Raw genomic sequence first — 17,669 nt, 5'->3', positions numbered from 1 at the left:
CTGCTTTAAGAGTTGCCCTTTACTTTTATTATTTAGGAGGGAGTCAGAGAGGAGAAACCATTCTTTAGCTCGCCATGCAGACATCCTTGCTGCTGTGGAAACAAGGCTGTCACTGCTAAATATGACTTTTATGAAGTATGTGGATTCCAACCTCTGTTGCTTCATCCCAGGAAAGGTAAATAGAATGGTTTACCCAGCATAGCTGGCCTGCCTGTGTAAACTTTATCTTTTTTTTTTTTTTTCCTGTGTAAACTTTAAATTGTTCTAAAATTATAAAGTGATCTTTGAAATGTCAGAATTATTCCTACTTCTGAATGAGTTTCTGTTAGGTCTGTTTAGCTTCTGTACACTTAGAAATATGTATCATATATATTTAAAATTCTAATTACAAAATATTCAATAGAAGCTCTGCTTTTAGACACTTGGTAAGAATTCATATGCACAAAAAAATGTTGACCTTTACTGTCCATTAAGATGCCAGAAATCATGCATTGAACAAGATAGGGATTGTCCTGCCTTCAAGATCGCTGTCATTTGAGAAGCAGCAAATAAGGAGGACAAGCTGGTTTTATTTGTTTGAGAATGTTTCATGATGACAGCGTTGTACACTGCAGATTTGCCAGGGTAGCACATCAGAGCTGAGTGCTGGTCCTCTGTAATATGGAAGGTAGCCTGTTACGCTACATTGACTTTAAAGTTGATGAAACCTCACCAGAGGGCTAGAGAGATGGCTTAGCAGTTAAGGCTCTTGCCTGAGAAGCCTAAAGACTCAGGTTCAATTCCCCAGGTCCCTCATAGACCAGATGCATATGATGGTGCATGTGTCTGGAGTTTTGTTTGCAGTGGCTAGAGGCTCTGGGACACCTAATCTCACTTTCTCTCTCTCATAAAGAAATAAAAATTAAATTTATGAAACAACAATAACAGCAACAACAACAAAAAAAACCCTCACCAGGTGGCAAGCCCCTTAAACCACTGAGTGTCCTCCTTCTTGAGTTAAGTGTAAATTCAGACGAAGTGGAGCACTTAAAGTTTATTTTGTTTCTTGGTTGATATGGCAAAGTCTCCTTTTACCTGTTGGGAATTTAATACCTAGTAAAATTTGAATATTTTCTGTTATTTCCATAAATAATTCCCATTGGCAATATTGTTTGTATGCTGTGTTCATTGTCCATTTTTAATAACAATTTGGTGGCTTATAATTTTACTTGAAATATTTAAGTATCTCACGTCTCTCATATAACCTAAAAATACTTTTGTAGGAAATAATATCATAATGCACCAGAAATTTTAGATTCTAATTCTTACACCAGATTTTATTCAAATTTGACGTATAGGCCTTAACTCTTAAGTATTTCTAGGAAGTCCTTTAACAGTGTGGGCTGTCCTCTGCAGTTGTTAGGGAACATCTGGCATTGTAAAGAGGGGATCCAAGTTAAAAAACCAGAGACATAGGACTGGCTTCATGGTGTTTATTACCTGTCTTATTTTGAATAATGTGAAAATTTGAGAAATAGTCTGTAGATTTCATAACCTCAAAGGCAGTCCAGCCGGTTATTAATTTACAGTGTGAAGTAGTTTGTGGCTAGGCCCAGGGCCTACAAAGGTGATCATTCCTGGCTGGCCTTGATGGAAGCAGCAGGTCTGTGTTCTAGTTCCTCAGGCTCACCTGGCTGAACGGTGGTCTTTGCTGTCTGAGCACATTCAGTGCAGTTGAGCCTGACTCTTTGGGAAACTACTTGTTGACTTTCTGTTTAAATTCTGTCCTGGGACAGGAGAGCAGAGCCAGGTTGGCAGCAGTGGAGGGTGCCTTCAGTTCAGGTGCGGGGGCCCTGAGCATCTCTCGGGGCACCTTCTTTCCTGAAGCCTTTGTCCTGCAGTCTTACCTTGTTTGTTGTGCTCAGGTGGAACGTCGTGCCCTCCTTTTCGTCATGATAGGATATCTTCCTGTGCCTTTTTCTTGTCCTGCTGGATCACGTGGTTATCCTGTACATTCTCATTTCCATAGCACTCATGTCCAGTGCTTACATTTCACCACCACAGCCATGTACGGTGGACAGAACCACATCCCTGCTTAACTTCATGGGAAAGAAAATAGTTCTCTGATTTCCCAAGTTTTTAATTTACTATTTCATTTCAAATTATGATAAATTTTGTTTTTATTCAAATATGTGTCTTGTACTTAATTCAGTTTGGATTTGATTTTGCTCCTAAAAAACCTTTGGGGCTGGAGAGATGGCTTAGCGGTTAAGTGCTTGCCTGTGAAGCCTGAGGACTCCGGTCTGAGGCTCAATTCCCCAGAACCCACGTAAGCCAGATGCACAAGGTGACACATGCATCTGGATTTTATTTGCAGTGGCTGAAGGCCCTGACGCACCTATTCTCTTGTCTCCCCCCAACCCTAGCTCTTTCTGTGTGTCTCTGTTGCTTAAATAAATAAATAAGTAAAAATAAACAAATTTTTAAATACGTTTATATGCCTAAAGGAGCAGCATGTGTAGATGGATACTAACAATTTCTCTTTCCTTTTTAATGTTGGCTGCTACTTTTTTTCCAGTTTTTCTGAGGTAGGGTCTCACTCTAGCACAGGCTGACTTGGAATTCACTATGTAGTCCCAGGCTGGCCTCAAACTCACAGCAATCCTTATACTTCTACTTCCTGAATGCTGGGATTAAAAGTTTATGCCACCATACCCAGCTATTGCTTCTACTTTTAAATCTAACTTAAAATAGCTAACTTGGCTAGAGAGATGGCTTAGCGGTTAAGGCCCTTGCCAACAAAGCCATAGGATATAAATCTGACAGTTCCCCAGTACCCACATAAAGCCAGATGCACAAGGTGGCACATGCATCTGGAGTTCGTTTGCAGTGGCTAGAGGCCCTGGAGTGCCATATTCTTCCTCTCTCCCTCCCCCTTCTCTTTTCTTCTCTCCCTCTCTCATCACTAAATAAAATATTTTTAAATAGCTAACTTAATAGAATTGTAATACTTGGGTTATTTCATAACTATTCCCTTTTTAAGTATTTCTTATCCTCAAACATTTCACATACTATTTTTAGATTAAAAGAAGGTAGCATGTAATTTCCACATGTTGAAATAAGAACATTGTTGGGCAACTCTCCATTATTGTACACAATCCTTGAGATTTTTTTTTTTTTTTTACCACAGTTTAGGTTGAAAAATCAAGCAATAGGACACTGATACAGTACTCTTACCTATCCTTGACAGCTTATATTCAAATCTCAAAACATGTCCCAGTATACTTGAGCAATTATTTTCTTAGGCCATAATCTAATCTAGGACTACGTTTGGACTTGAGAATCTTTAAAAGAGGCCTGTAGACCTTTTGCCTTTTGAACAGCCTAAGTCATTTTGAAGGATGTCATTCAACTTAAATTTATCTGTTTCTAGAATCGTCTTGTTTCTTTTAAAGTTTACTTTTTGTTCTTGTTGTTTTTTGTTTTTTGAGGTATGGTCTTGCTTCTGCCTAGGATGATCTGGAATTCACTCTGTAGTCTCAGGGTGGCCTTGAACTCATAGCAATCCTCCTACCTCTGCCTCCCAAGTGCTGGGATTAAAGGTGTGAGCCAACACACCAGCCTAAGTTTATTTATTTTTATTTTTGTTTATTTTATTTATTTATTTGAGAGCAACAGACAGAAAGAGGCAGAGAGAGAGAGAGAGAGAGAGAATGGGTGCACCAGGGCCTCCAGCCACTTCAGATGAACTCCAGACGCTTGCACCCCCTTGTGCATCTGGCTAACATGGGTCCTGGGGAATTGAGCCTCGAACCAAGGTCCTTAGGTTTCACAGGCAAGTACTTAACCACTAAGCCATCTCTCCAGCCAGCCCCTGGTAAGCTTTTTTTTTTTTTTTTAATCCTTTTATTTATTTGAGAGAGACATTTTGGGCATGCCAGGGCCTCTTGCTGCTGCATATGAACTACAGACTAGTTATTGCTTCCTAGCTGGGACAAAACATCTGGGAAAGATCAGTTTAGGGGAGGAACCTCATTTTCAGCTGACAGTTCCAGGTTCTAGTCTATCATGGCTGGAAGGCATGGCTGCAGGAGCCTGTAGCAGAGCTGGTCACGTTCTGTCCACAGTGAGGAGCAGATAGCCATGAATGCTGTGCTCAGCCAGCTCTCTCCTTTCCATGCAGCCAGCACCCCACGCTCATGGAATGGTGCCCCCTCAGTTAGCCTAATTAGGATAATCCTTCACAGGCATCATCTCTACAGGTGATTCTGGGTCCTGTCAGATTTATACAGAATATAAACCATCACAATAGTACACCATTTACTTTACAGATTTAAGGATATGCTTGATACAGTGAGCTTTGTGTATAGAACTGTGACAGTTGTTCACTGCATATGGTCTATAACATGTTTTTAAAACTTTGAAGTATTTTTCTTAATTTACTTTATAACTTCCACTAACTACAGTTCAGCATGGTCCATACTTGAAAGGCATACACACAGCCAGTAAGTGAACTGCTTGAGATCTGTGGTCTTCCCACCAGAACTCAAAAAGAATTTTTTTATCTTGTTTTTGTCTTGCTAGTTTTGAGATTAGATCTCACTGTGGACTCAGACTGGCCTCAAAGTTGTGATTCTCTTGGTTCAGCCTTGTGAATGTTGGGATGTGCCCCACCAGGCCTCATAGTTCACAGAAAGTGATCAGCCTACTATGGAAATGAACTGTTAAGTATTTGGTGTTTGTGTGCTGTGGATGGAGCGTGTGTGCATGCTGAGTGTCCAGATAAAAGTCTCATGTGCACATGAGCAAAGGCTGGAGGAGAACATCAGGTGTCCTTCTCTATCACTCTTCTTCCATATTCCCTTGGGACAGAGTCTTTCATTGAACCAAGAGTTTTCCATTTTTCAGGTAGGCTGGCTGACCAGTGGGCCCCAGCGATCTTCCTGTCTCCACCCCTGTCAGGGCTGGGGCTACGGATGTGGCGACGGATGTGCCTTGCCACACCTGGCTTTTTATGTGGGTGTTGAGTATTGAACTTGGGTCCTCATGCTTGCACAGCACGCGCTCATACTCATGTAGCCATCGGCCTGCATGTGCCCTGGTGGTAGCCTGAATGTGTGTCTACCTTAGACTCGGGTACTTTATTAAAGCTTGTATCTATCTAGCCTCCTGGCCGGAGGAAGTGTGTGTGGGAGTGGGGGGAATCCTGGGGTCCAGCACTAAGAGCTGATTTCCAGCTGAAAGCTATGCAGAGCAGTCTGAGCTCTGCCTGGGTCCTGCTTGCTGCTAGTTCATTTTTGTGGTTTTTGGTGTGTGCTGGCTGGTGATGGTCTCTCTCTGCTTCGATGTGAAAGCAGCTTCTTTCTGCCACTGATGGAACTTCCCCCAGGGTCAAATGCGCCTGCTTTGGAAGTTCATCCCAGCAATGTGAAACTGACAACACCCTGAATATGAACCTTTTTTTTTTTTTTTTTTTTTTTGGTTTTTCAAGGTAGGGTCTCACTGTAGCCCAGCCTGACCTGGGATTCACTATGGAGTCTCAAGGTGGCCTCGAACTCACAGTGATCCTCCTACCTCTTCCTCCCAAGTGCTAGGATTAAAGGCGTGCGCCTCCACGCCCGGCTTGAACTATTTTTAGAATGGCAAATATTGTGCTTTCTTTTTTTTTAATTTTTTTTTTATTTTTAATATTGTGCTTTCTTAATGTGTGCCCTGTAAGCCATTGCAGGCACTGACAGCTGGTTGGGGAGCATTGTAATTCTGCTGTACAGGGTTGGGCTTTTGGTTTTTGCTTTATCATCTTACCCTCTACTTGCAGCTTTCAGAAAGAGGAAAGAGACCGTTTTAATTGTATTGAAAGTATGGATTATTCCACATACTAAAATCTCTGTATAGTAAGGTTTGAAAATGTTAACTTTTACTACTAGAAGATCTGAGCACAAGCAGATTTAGAAGATAAAACAGAGTAAAACTTTAAAAGGTTGCAATTTGCCGGGTGTGGTGATGCACGCCTTTAATCCCAGCATTTGGGAGGCAGAGGTAGGAGCATTTCCATGAGTTCGAGGCCACCCTGAGACTCCGTAGTGAATTCCATGTCAGCCTGAGCCAGAGTGAGACCCTACCTTGAAAAGCCAAGAAAAAAAGATTGAAGCTGTAATTTAGTATCTATTAACAGTAATCTTTTTGGTTGTATGCTTGTTTTTAAAACATACCCTAGCATAAATGTCTGGCAGGCAATAATGTATCATAGTTATTAATTTCCATCTACCTGCTCCAGCTCCACTCTTCTTCCTTGTTATTTTGTTTATTTTTTATTCTTTGGTGTGGTTTTCTTTTTACAAAGTTTTGTTTTAATATTCATTTATTAGTCAGGTGTGGTGGCGCACACCTTTAATCTCAGCACTCAGGATGCAGAGGTAGGAGGATTACTGAGTTTGAGGCCACCCTGAAACTACATAGAGACTTCCAGGTCAACCTGGACTAGAGTGGAACCCTACCTCGGAAAACCAAAACAAACAAACAAAAAACATTTATTTATTAGAGACAGAGGGAGAGGGAGTATGGGTGTGCCAGGGCCTCTGCAAACAAGCTCTAGATGTACATGCCACCAAGTGCATCTGGCTTATGTGGGTTCTGGGAAATCGAACCTGGGTCTTTAGGCTTCACAGGCAAGCACCTTAACTGCTAAGCTATCTCTCTAGCCCTCATTGATGTTTTTGAGACAGGATCCACTGTGTAGTTATTTTTTAAATTTAATTAGTCAATTTTATTTTATTTTGTTGGTTTTTCAATGTAGAGTCTTGCTCTAGATCAGGGTGGCCTTGAGCGCACGGTGATTCTCCTACCTCTGCTTCCTGAGTGCTGTGATTAAAGGCATGCACCACCACACTCAGCTCTACGGTTTTTTTGTTTTGTTTTTTTAGTTTTTCTAGGTAGGGTCTCACTCTGGTGCAGGCTGACCTGGAATTAACTCTGTAGTCTCAGGGTGGCCTTGAACTCACGGTGATCCTCCTACCTCTGCCTCCCGAATGCTGGGATTAAAGGCATGCACCACCACACCTGGCTTCTTCATTTTTTAAAATATATTTTTATTTACTTACTTGAAGGGGAGAAAGAAGCAGAGGGAGAAAGAGAGAGAATGGACATGCCAGGGCCTCTAGCCATTGTAAACGAACTCCAGGTGCATGTGCCCCCTTGTGCATCTGGCTTACGTGGGTCCTGCAGAGTTGAACCAGGATCCTCTGGCTTTGTAGCCAAATGCCTTAACCGCCAAGCCATCTCTTCACTGCCCACTGTGTAGTTCTTACTGACCTCAAACCCATTGTCCTCCTGCCTTGGCCTCCTCAGTAGTAGGGTTACAAGCAGGGCCACCGTAGCTGGCTCCACACTTTTCTTTCATTTAAGGAAGGGGTATTCCCTTCTTCTCTACCTCCCTGCTGAAATCCTACTTACCTCATTACCAGGTCCTTTATTAAACCTACCAGGTTCTCTCTGAGAGAGCTTATCTGTGCCTTCTTTATTCTCACACAGCACTGTGTACATAGTGTTTCTCATTTATGCCTGTTTATGAGATATTCTCTATGGATAAGATCTGTCTTTCATGTCTGATTATAATAAGCATTCCTACTTTTGTTCAAGGATACTGTAAATATTCCAGTAATATTTATGTGTACATACATAGTGTCTAGAGACTTGTTAGTAAAGCTGTATGTACTGTATTAAACTTAGGCACATATAGGTATGTATACTTTAGAAACCACTCTCAACCAGTAGTAATCCTGTTAACTCTTGAGTTTATATTCAGAACTCTTAAAAATCTACCCTGTAAGCCAGGCATGGTAGTGCACATCTTTAATCCCAGCATTTGGGAGGCAGAGGTAGGAAGATCACCGGGAGGTCAAGGCCACCCTGAGACTACATAGAGAATTCAAGGTCAGCCTGGGCTAAAGTGAGGCCCTACTTCAAAAAAAAAAAAAAAAAGCTACCCCCTCTAAAAATCATATTCTTATTTTGAACTTAACTCTGTAGCTTGCCCTACACTGTTTTGTTTACATGTTTCAGTATTAAGCACTTAGAATATTTGGCCTTACCTTAGGTAGCACACTTTTGTTTTGGAGTCTAGTTATCTTAAAGTGAAACTAGCTGTGTTCTCTATGTCAGAGTTTACTATATTATGGATGAAAAAGAAAAATTAACAGAAAGGCGTGCACAATATGTATTCTGAAGGGAAAATCAAGTTTGCTAAAGGTGTTAACATGATTTCAACTGGAGGATTCAGGGAAGACTACCCTAGATACTTAACAGACATCAGTAGTGAGTAAGGGATTCGTTGTGGAGGGGCATACAAGGAAAACATTCCAGAAAAGGGATCAGAATGTGCAAAAGGCCTGGGACCAACAAGAAGATACTGGGCTTGATTTAGTGCAAGGAGCTAAAGACTAGTTTGTACCTATAGATACAATATATTATTACTGTATTATTAGATTATTATAGTATTTTCCTTATTTCTAACCCATATGTAAAACTTTGGTAAGAACAAAACTGTAGCAAGTTGAGAACCTTGCACAGAAAATATTAGTATGAAAACCCTTTTTAAAATGCTGTACTTTTACTTTATTCAGGAGAGAGATTTTGTTTTTCTGATTCCTGAGCCCAGCATAGACCCTGGTATACACCATACAAAGTCCAAGCGTCAAGAACTGTGATAAAGCCCAGAAGCATGTGCTGCCTACCAATGGTGATAGTAAGCCAGTGCCGAAAACCAAGTACACTGCAGGCTTTTACAGGAGTGCAAAACAAGGGATTCTTCTTTACCTCATTAGCTATTTTCTTAATAAGAATTTGTTCTTCTAGGTGATTGATGAGATTTATCGAGTGCTGAGATACGTCAACTCTACCAGAGCGCCGCAGCGAGCTCATGAAGTGCTACAAGAGTTGCGGGACATCTCCTCCATGGCAATGGAGTACTTTGATGAAAAGATTGTTCCAGTCCTGAAGAGGAAATTGCCAGGATCAGATGTGTCTGGAAGACTCATGGGCTCTCCTCCAGGTATCTTCCTATATTTGTTTTTTGCTTGAGACAGGGTCTCAGTAGCCCAGGTTGGCCTCAAAATCTCTGTTTAACCTCAAACTCGCAGCATCCTCCTGCCTTAACCTCCACAGTGCCAGAATTATTAGCATACACCACCACCATACCCAGTTTCCTCCAGGTTTATCTTTAGTTTAGAGTAATAATCATGCAGAGTTTTGTAACTTGTCTTGTTTTTTTTCCACATAACTAGTTAAGTGTGTTTTGAACTTTCTGTTAATAAATATTTATTGCAACATTATTTTGAGAGACAGATTGACATGACTTGTAATTGATCTGCTCAAAAAAACATTTGTTGTTTTTCTAGTTTTCTTTCATAAACACTTATTCCACCACAAGGCGAAATAACCAGCTCCCTGCTTCAGTCTTGTTCTGTAGAACAGTTTCATGGCTAAATCTTTGCACCTATCTACACTTGTTGACTTTACAATGACTTTTTATTAAAGTGAGATTGCTGATTGCTGAGTAAAAGCTTTTATTCCTATTATATACTGCAGGGGGACAGTCCTGATTAGTGTTTTTAAAAAATATTTTATTTATTATTTCTTTGCAAGCAGAGAGAGGATGGGCATGCCAGTGCCTCCTTCTACTATATGTGAACTCCAGAAGCATGTGTCACCCACTGCATCCAGCTTTACATTGGCACTGGGGAATCCAACCTCAGCTGTCAGGCTTTGCAAGAAAGCACCTTTAACCTGTGAGCCATCTCTCCAGCCCCTAGTGTTTGTTTTTAAAAGCAGAAGTATGCTACAATATTCTTCATGGAAAAATTATGAAGAAATTTTTAGTTAACCTTTTTTTTTTTAAGTTTTGGTTTCTTGAGATAAGGTCTTACCAGTTCAGGCTGACCTGGAATTCACTATGTAGTCTTAGGGTGGCCTTGAACTCAGGGTGATCCTCCTACCTCTGCCTCCCAAGTGCTGGGATTAAAGACGTGTGCCATCATGCCCGGCTCTTTTATTTATTTATTTTTAGGTGGAGTCTTGCTCTAGCTCAGGCTGACCTGAAATTCACTATGTAGTCTCAGGGTGTCCTCGAACTCATATCAGTCCTATGTTTGCCTCTTGAGTGCTGGGATTAAAGGTACGCACCACCACGCCCGACTTAGTAAACCTTTTTGTTTTGTTCAGGCTAGTTCCCTGTAGTCCTCAGTGAGGAAACTAAGTGGGTCTCTGGTAATATTCTGACAGCTCAATATTAACATATTATATGTATATGGCATTTATGAAATCCCTTTTATTCATGCAACACCATACTGTGTTCTACAGAGACCAAAAAGTGTTATACACAGTATATGCTCCTAGGGGGTCTTATTATTTCAGAAGGTAAGATATGTTCAGAGCCAAAGTTAAATTGTTGTAGACAAGAGTATTAACACAGTGCCCAATTGCATGCCAAATTTGGCAGAGATAGACAGCATCTTAAAGATGATAAAGTCAGCCGGGAATGGTGGCGCATGCCTTTAATCCCAGCACTCGGGAGGCAGAGGTAGGAGGATTGCCATGAGTTTAAGGCCACCCTGAGAAGACAGTTAATTCCAGGTCAGCCTGGACCAGAGTGAGACCCTACCTCGAAAAACCAAAAAAAAGATGATAAAGTCATCATTGATATGTCACAAGAGATAAGAATTGATCTGAGTAAGGGTGGAATTTAGAATCAGCTTCAGGTAGTGAAGGTATTGTGGTCATTTAGATGTGCAAGGCTGAATTAGCCGAGTATTTAGAGATTGTGTGTTTCTTAGAAAGCCTCAAAGAGAGAAGGTTGAAGCCGGGCATGGTAGCGCACACCTTTAATCCTAGCACTCAGGAGACAGAGAGGTAGGAGGATCGCCATGAGTTCCGGGCCACCCTGAGATGACATAGTGAATTTCCAGTCAGCCTGAGATAGAATGTTTCAAAACCCTATCTTAAAAAACAAAAAAAGATGGGGGGGGGTGGGGGAGAAGGTTGAAAAACCTTAGTAATAGTTTAAAGTAGTAGATTCATGTTATATTCCAATTATTCCTATAAGAAAATACCTCCTTGCCGGGTGTGGTTGCACACACCTTTAATCCCAGCACTCGGGAGGCAGAAGGGGGAGGATTGCTGTGAGTTCGAGGCCACCCTGAGACTCCATAGTGAATTCCAGGTCAGCCTGGGCTACCTCAAACACCCCCCCCAAAAAAAGAAAATACCTCCTTTCCTGACTGCACCAGCTAGAAGTTCTTCCCATTGGCATTTAATACTAAGTGCAAAGTGAACTTAAGAACATGATAGGCCTTTATTGCTAACTTCTTAAACATTTGTGTGTAGGTAAAATAGGGTAGAAAGTAATTATTTTCTAATTTTACTATTATTTTCCCACTAAGTCCTAAAAAAATTGAAGTACTTTGAAATATTTGTATTTATTTCTCAAAATTTATTTGAGAAAGAGAGAGAGTGGGTTAGTTCATGGGCACACCAGGACCTCTTGCCACTGCAGATACACTTCATTCACATGTGCTACTTTGGCATCTGGCTTTACATGGCTACTGAGGAGTTGAACCCAGGTTGGTAGACTTTGCAAGCAAGTGCCTTTAGCCACTATGCCATTTCCCCAGCCCCCAAATTGAACTGGTTTTCAATCTAAGTGTATGGCATTGAGGCTCTTCATTTGCCAATAGTCTAACATTGCCACATGAGCAAGAGAATGATAATTCAAACTCATTTGTAATTAATTAGACCAGATGGTGGATGACTCCACTAGACCAAATAGAGAGCAAAGTGGATATTCTCAGAAGTGCTGTGAGAAGGATATTCCATTCTGACAAGTTTAAGTGTTGCTGGTAAGAAACTTGAAGTAACTGACCCTTTAAACCATATCTCCACAGTTCCAGGACCATCTGCAGCCCTGACAACAATGCAGCTCTTCTCCAAGCAAAACCCTTCAAGACAGGAGGTTACCAAACTCCAGCAGCAGGTTAAAACCAATGGTGCTGGCGTGACTGTGCTCAGGCGTGAAATTTCTGAGCTTCGCACCAAAGTGCAAGAACAGCAGAAACAGCTTCAAGACCAAGACCAGAAGCTGCTAGAGCAGACTCAGATCATAGGTGAACAGAATGCACGGTTGGCAGAGCTGGAACGGAAGCTACGGGAAGTGATGGAAAGTGCAGTCGGAAACTCCTCAGGGTCTGGGCAGAGTGAGGAGTCTCCTCGGAAGCGAAGAAAAGCAGCAGAAGCCATAGACTCTCTTAGGAAATCGAAGCGTCTTCGGAATAAGAAGTAAACTGCAGTGTGGGTCTAGCTCCGAGGAAGACATACACAGCTTGGTAGCTTCAGCGATTATGCATATCAGGATGCTGGGAGCAACATTGTGTCTCTTAGGCTGCTAGGCTTTCAGAACACAACTTACACTTGAACTCTTGTGGTTGGACGTCCTTTTCCCGCTTCTCCGGGTGGAACTGATGCACAGTCTTTTTACTTTGCAATAGCTTTGTACTAACTAACCTGACCCGCTCTATCATGTTTGGGAGTTAACTTTGTTTTCTGTGCAGATAATGTTTGTTTGTTTATGCATATATGCACATTACATAAGGATCTTAAACAAACCCAGTCTTGACAGACTAGAAGTTAAGTTTAATACAGAAAATGTCCTGTTCACTTGAAAGAAAAAAATATCTACTTTTTAAATGGACACTATCTTGTTTAAAAAAGTTGACTTTTTGTTATAAGTGACCTTTGTCTGGAATGTCTGAAAAGTAGTTAATGCTTTTTGGTATTGAAGTAATGGGTAACTGAAAGGACTTCATAGCATTGACTGTAGAAAGAGCCTCTACAGTATTGACTTATATATTTTTATAAACTACTGGCAAGGGATGTATCCAGTTGTTATATACATGTTTTCAGTTTTCTTTGGGGCTATGTCCTACATTTGCATGCATGCATGCATTGCCCAGTCAGCTCACTGCAGAGCTCTGCACTGGTACTGATCTTGAGCCTCCACACGCCTCCACTCTTAGAGCGGCGTCTTCATTGATTTTAGCGCTTAACATCGCCACCGCACCAACAGTTTGCCTCTATGGGGGAGTTCTTAGTCCATTTGTCCTCCAAGTTGACAGGAACAAGAGACTGTCAAAGCCCATTGTTTTACTGTTCTCTGTAGGGTTCAGCACACTGGCTGAGGCAGAACCCCCAGGTCCAAGGCTCTTATCTATTGAGACCAGACCTCTGGGAACTCGTACTAACCCTGACTCCTCTCTGTGCTCGTGGTCAAATGGACTGAATAGGGACCCAGCTTGCAGGTGCATTTCTGCCACTGAAGGAAAGTTCACTGAAGAAAATTTTACCATGAAAAAGCAATTTGATATTTTATTTCTGGAGGATGACCTGAGGGAGGCTTTCTAATACTAACTTCAAGCTTTCCTTCTATTATAACCTTAAACAAAAGCTTTAATTTTGTTTGCAATCCTGTTCCAAGCTTGTAACTGGAAAAGCATGTCTTGCACTGTTCAACCTTCTCAGTGGTCACTGTAACAACCTCCAACTTGTATACAATAGTTCTTCTCGCCCGTTGTGTACTTTTGAAGCATTCAACTGTCACTGTCCTAGTTTTATTTTAATGTACTAAATTATGTAGTTACATGTTAAGTTCCTTTAAACATCTGTTGCCTTGGGCTTCAGTTATTTAAAGCAAATTTAGGTATAATCTAAAAACTCCCTTTCCAGGTAGGAGTCGGCATCTGTGTGGAACCTAAGGTTTTGGTAATTGGATAAAAGCACAAGGTTGTCATCCATCCAGCGTGACACAGTTATGCATCCTTTAGGTTAGTCTTGCCAAATGAAACTTGCCTGTTAATTTTTAGTGTTGTCCTTTCATAATATTGTCCTTAGATTTTGGTCTATTCTCTGTCTGACTTTGAAACTCCATTTATAATGTAGTGTGTTTTCAATGAGAAACCAACCATAAAATAACATCCAAGTGTTTCATGGTTTGTTGGGAAGGTAATTTTAAAATAAACAAGTTTCCTAAAAACATTTGTCAGCCAAGGTCATCCATAAAAGCCCCTGTCTGGAATTCATTTTCTCAGCAGGTCTCATTTTTTTAGTCATAGGAGGTAGCCATATTAACTTAACTTTGGAAGAGGCCTTAGCCTGCATTTCTTAAAATTTGGAAGATTTGTTGAAATATCAGAGTCCAGGTTTACAAAGCGTGGTCCTTATGCATCAAAGAGATAAGTCTCAAATTCTGTAATACTGTTTTCTAAATTTATTTCAGAACTTCATCTAAATAGCCTAGTCTTCCATTAGATAATATGAGTGTATGGTTTTCATAATGAGCATTCACACTATTAGAGGGTAAGTCTGTTCCCAAAGGCAGATTTCTACAGCACACACCTACAATCCCCAGTCCATAAGGTGGAGTTGGACCTGTTAATTCATGTGTGTCCATAACCAGGAGAGTGAAGCACTACATACAGTTCAGTTGCTAAAGCCTCGCCCAGAGTAGCTAAACCATATCAGGATGTTGCCTTCTCCTATTAAGACGGTTATTGGGGAGCTGTTATACTTGCTTCTGGTTAGCATAATGGTGTTCAAAGTTCTACAAATCATAAATTATTTTGAGCAACTAAAACTGACCTGGGACAATTCTAAATCAGCCTCCTGAGGGAAGGAACTCTCTTAGGAGTTCTCTCAGTGTTACGTCAAACTCTTAAGTGCGGTGGGTGGTGTCAGTACCCTTTTAAAAGTATTCCCACTCTCTTCCTTGATTTCCCAGAGGAGACTTCTCGAAGTAGCTCATTCCCAGCTATATTTACCTTGGTGCACTAGACACAGATATACAAATGTGAAGAAATATGTAGAAACAGTGAAGAGGACTGGTTCCCCCCCCCCCCCCGCCCCCACAGCCCAACCAGATACTCTGTTATCTCCCACATAGACCTGACTGACTTGGCTCTCCCCTGTTCTGAGGTTATAGAACTTTCCTCAAACTTTTGATGTGCAGGGGCTGAAACTAATGGAGGCAAATTCAGATATATTCAGAGTAGTCCTATTTTAATGACTTGGGGTGCCATCTGGTCTACAGTCACTGGTTTGGAGGCAACTTCTTTTTTTTGTAAAACATTTTTGGAGTACTGAACTCTACAGGGGCTTGCCTTAATCTTTAGCAGTTTCAAGATGTATACGCTAATATTCTATGTATTAAAATGTTAAGATACTCTATGTAGCCCCTAAAGTGGGTAAAACCGTCTCAGTAATGCCTAAATAAATAAGCTAAAAGGTGTCACTACGGTGGATTTTTGAGAGAAAGTGAACATATTAAAAATAGGCTATGTGTCATAAGAATAATGGCACCTTAGGATTGCACTATTTTATGCATTATTTTATATGCCATTCATAGCCTGCACTTTAATCTCCAAAGAATGGTGTGTGGTCCCACTTGTTCTTATTAATAAACCTTTTCCTAAGCCAGGGCACTTGATTCTATTTTACTATGCTTAATTAATTTCTTGAAGGTGGATTCCTTTTTTGAGTTCTCTAGTTCCTTAGCCATAATATTTTCTAGGATCTTGGAACTCTTGTCAATTTTCAGCAGTATGTAATTTTAATTTAATATGATGTAAATCTCATATTTGGTGATCAGCACATACTTAGATCTCTAGTGGTGAGTACCCATTTATTACACATAATCAAACTCTAAAAATAGATGCTCTAAGATCTCAAAGCAGCAGTCAGAGGCCTGAAAGCAAAGGCACTAAAATGATCCAGTTGTGCGACAGCAGCTGGTTCCAACAGGAAACTGAGTTTGCTGTTCAATTCTTTGACCTAGAAGCTGCATGAATTCCATTGGTACACAAAAGGTTAAGTTAAAAAAAAAAAAAACAAAAACTACTTAAGGCTTTATAGCCTGACGTCTACAGGAAGTTATGTCCAAAAAGTGCTAAGTCTACAAGATGGCATTAGCAGTGAACTACTGCCTGCCGTGATCTCACTTTGAATACCAATGTTTACAAGGATGAAAACTATGACAGGCGGAAGTAATATTGGCCTTCTGTAACTTCCTAAGAATCTTGGTTAAATTTCTGAAGTTCAAACATTGAATCCAGTTTTTTGTTTTGTTTTGTTTTGTTTTGTTTTTCCCCTGTTGTGTCTGAAGAAAAACCACAAGGTTTAGAGGCATTTATCAGGTCTGTTGCCAAAGTCTAGTGGCCATACTTAATTAAAACTACCGAAAGGTTAGAAGTGTTTAAAACTCCGTTATGTGGTACCATGTCTGTTTACCTATTCTTATGAACAACAGTAAATCACTAGTTTACTTCTGGAATTTTAAATGTTATAACCTAATCAATTATTGGAAAGTGAAAAACTCCTGCCGGTCACACAACAGGGTACGTAAATAAATGTGTTGTTACCAGTGCTGCTTGTTCTCTTTGTATTTCATGCACAGAAGTGTGGAGCTGCACCACAGGCTTGACATGTTAATAGCTGCTGTCTTGAACCCCTTTACTGTGTGTTTCCTCATTACTGTGGCCTTCCTTGAAGCCACCTAGTACACCAGGGCTAGCTGAACTCTGCTATTAGACAAGTAAGTGACTTTGGTGGATTTGACCGGCTTCTGAAGCTTTGGGCTCCCGACATACGACACCCCTTTGTAAACAAGTGAGATGGGGCTCGGTGGTTAAAGGCCCTGGCTTGTCAAGTGAAACAACCTGGGTTCAATTCCCCAGTAACTACAAAAGCCAGACACCCAAAGTCATATATGCATCCTTTACAGTGGCAAGAGGCCCTGGTGTGCCCATTCTCTCTCCTTCCCTCCCTCCTTCATTAATAATACTTTTTAGGGCTAGAGAGATGGCTTAGCAGTTAAGGTGTTTGCCTGCAAAGCCTAAGGACCCAGGTTTGATTCCCCAGGACCCATGTAAGCCAGATGCACAAGGGGGTGCACTTGTCAAGTTCATTTGCAGTGACTGAAGGCCCTATTGTGCCCATTATTTTATCTGCTTTCTCTCATGTAAATAAAATTCAAAATACGTTGTTTACTAATAAGCGAAGTGCAGTAAGCTGCTAATTTTCACATGTGGATGATCATTGTAGATACTCAGCACGGCCAGCACCACCCAAATCAGCAGTGCATAGAACCGAAGAGGAGAAAAGTGAATGCTGTGAGGATGTGGTTCAGTGCCCAGTGTATGTGCAGGGCTCTGAGCATTCTGGGTTCAACTCAGCACCACAAAGAAAGCAGCTGAGCTCAGAAGAGGCAGTTTAAAATTATTTGTTTATTTATTTGACAGAAGGAGAGAGAATGAGTGCTCCAGGGCCTCCAGCCACTGCAAGCGAACTCCAGACACATGTGTTACTTTGTGCACCTGGCTAACATGGGTCCTGAGGAATCGAACCTAATTCCTTTGGCTTTGTAGGCGAAAGCCTTAACCACTAAGCCATCCCTCCAGCCTAAGGTAGTTTTTATCATAAACTTTTTGGCAGTAGACTCGCTGTTGGCATGGAGGTAAAAGGGTAAATGGGACAGAGATTTCATGATGCACATGCGTGTGGTGTACATAATCAACCTTCAAGTCCTCATCTCCCTCCACCTTGACCACTTCCCATCCTACACCCTTCATAGTTCCCCTTTTAATTTGATGTCT

The 17,669-nt window shown here is 41.1% G+C and overlaps 1 protein-coding gene across 1 annotated transcript in view; it reads left to right on the top strand.

Moving 5' to 3' along the window:
• Fbxo28 (F-box protein 28) overlaps window positions 1–16,440 on the top strand; it is a 32,331-nt gene extending 15,891 nt beyond the window's left edge. Inside the window, exons 3-5 of the mRNA XM_004653244.3 lie at window positions 37–175; window positions 8,833–9,028; window positions 11,916–16,440. Of these exons, the coding sequence (XP_004653301.1) occupies window positions 37–175; window positions 8,833–9,028; window positions 11,916–12,310 (730 nt within the window). The 3' untranslated portion in view covers window positions 12,311–16,440. The remainder of the gene's footprint in view (window positions 1–36; window positions 176–8,832; window positions 9,029–11,915) is intronic.
• The last annotated feature ends 1,229 nt before the right edge of the window (window positions 16,441–17,669 follow it).

This window comes from Jaculus jaculus, chromosome 1, assembly GCF_020740685.1.
Source record: "Jaculus jaculus isolate mJacJac1 chromosome 1, mJacJac1.mat.Y.cur, whole genome shotgun sequence".
Classification (NCBI taxonomy): domain Eukaryota; kingdom Metazoa; phylum Chordata; class Mammalia; order Rodentia; family Dipodidae; genus Jaculus; species Jaculus jaculus.
This window is presented reverse-complemented; position numbering and strand designations above follow the sequence as displayed.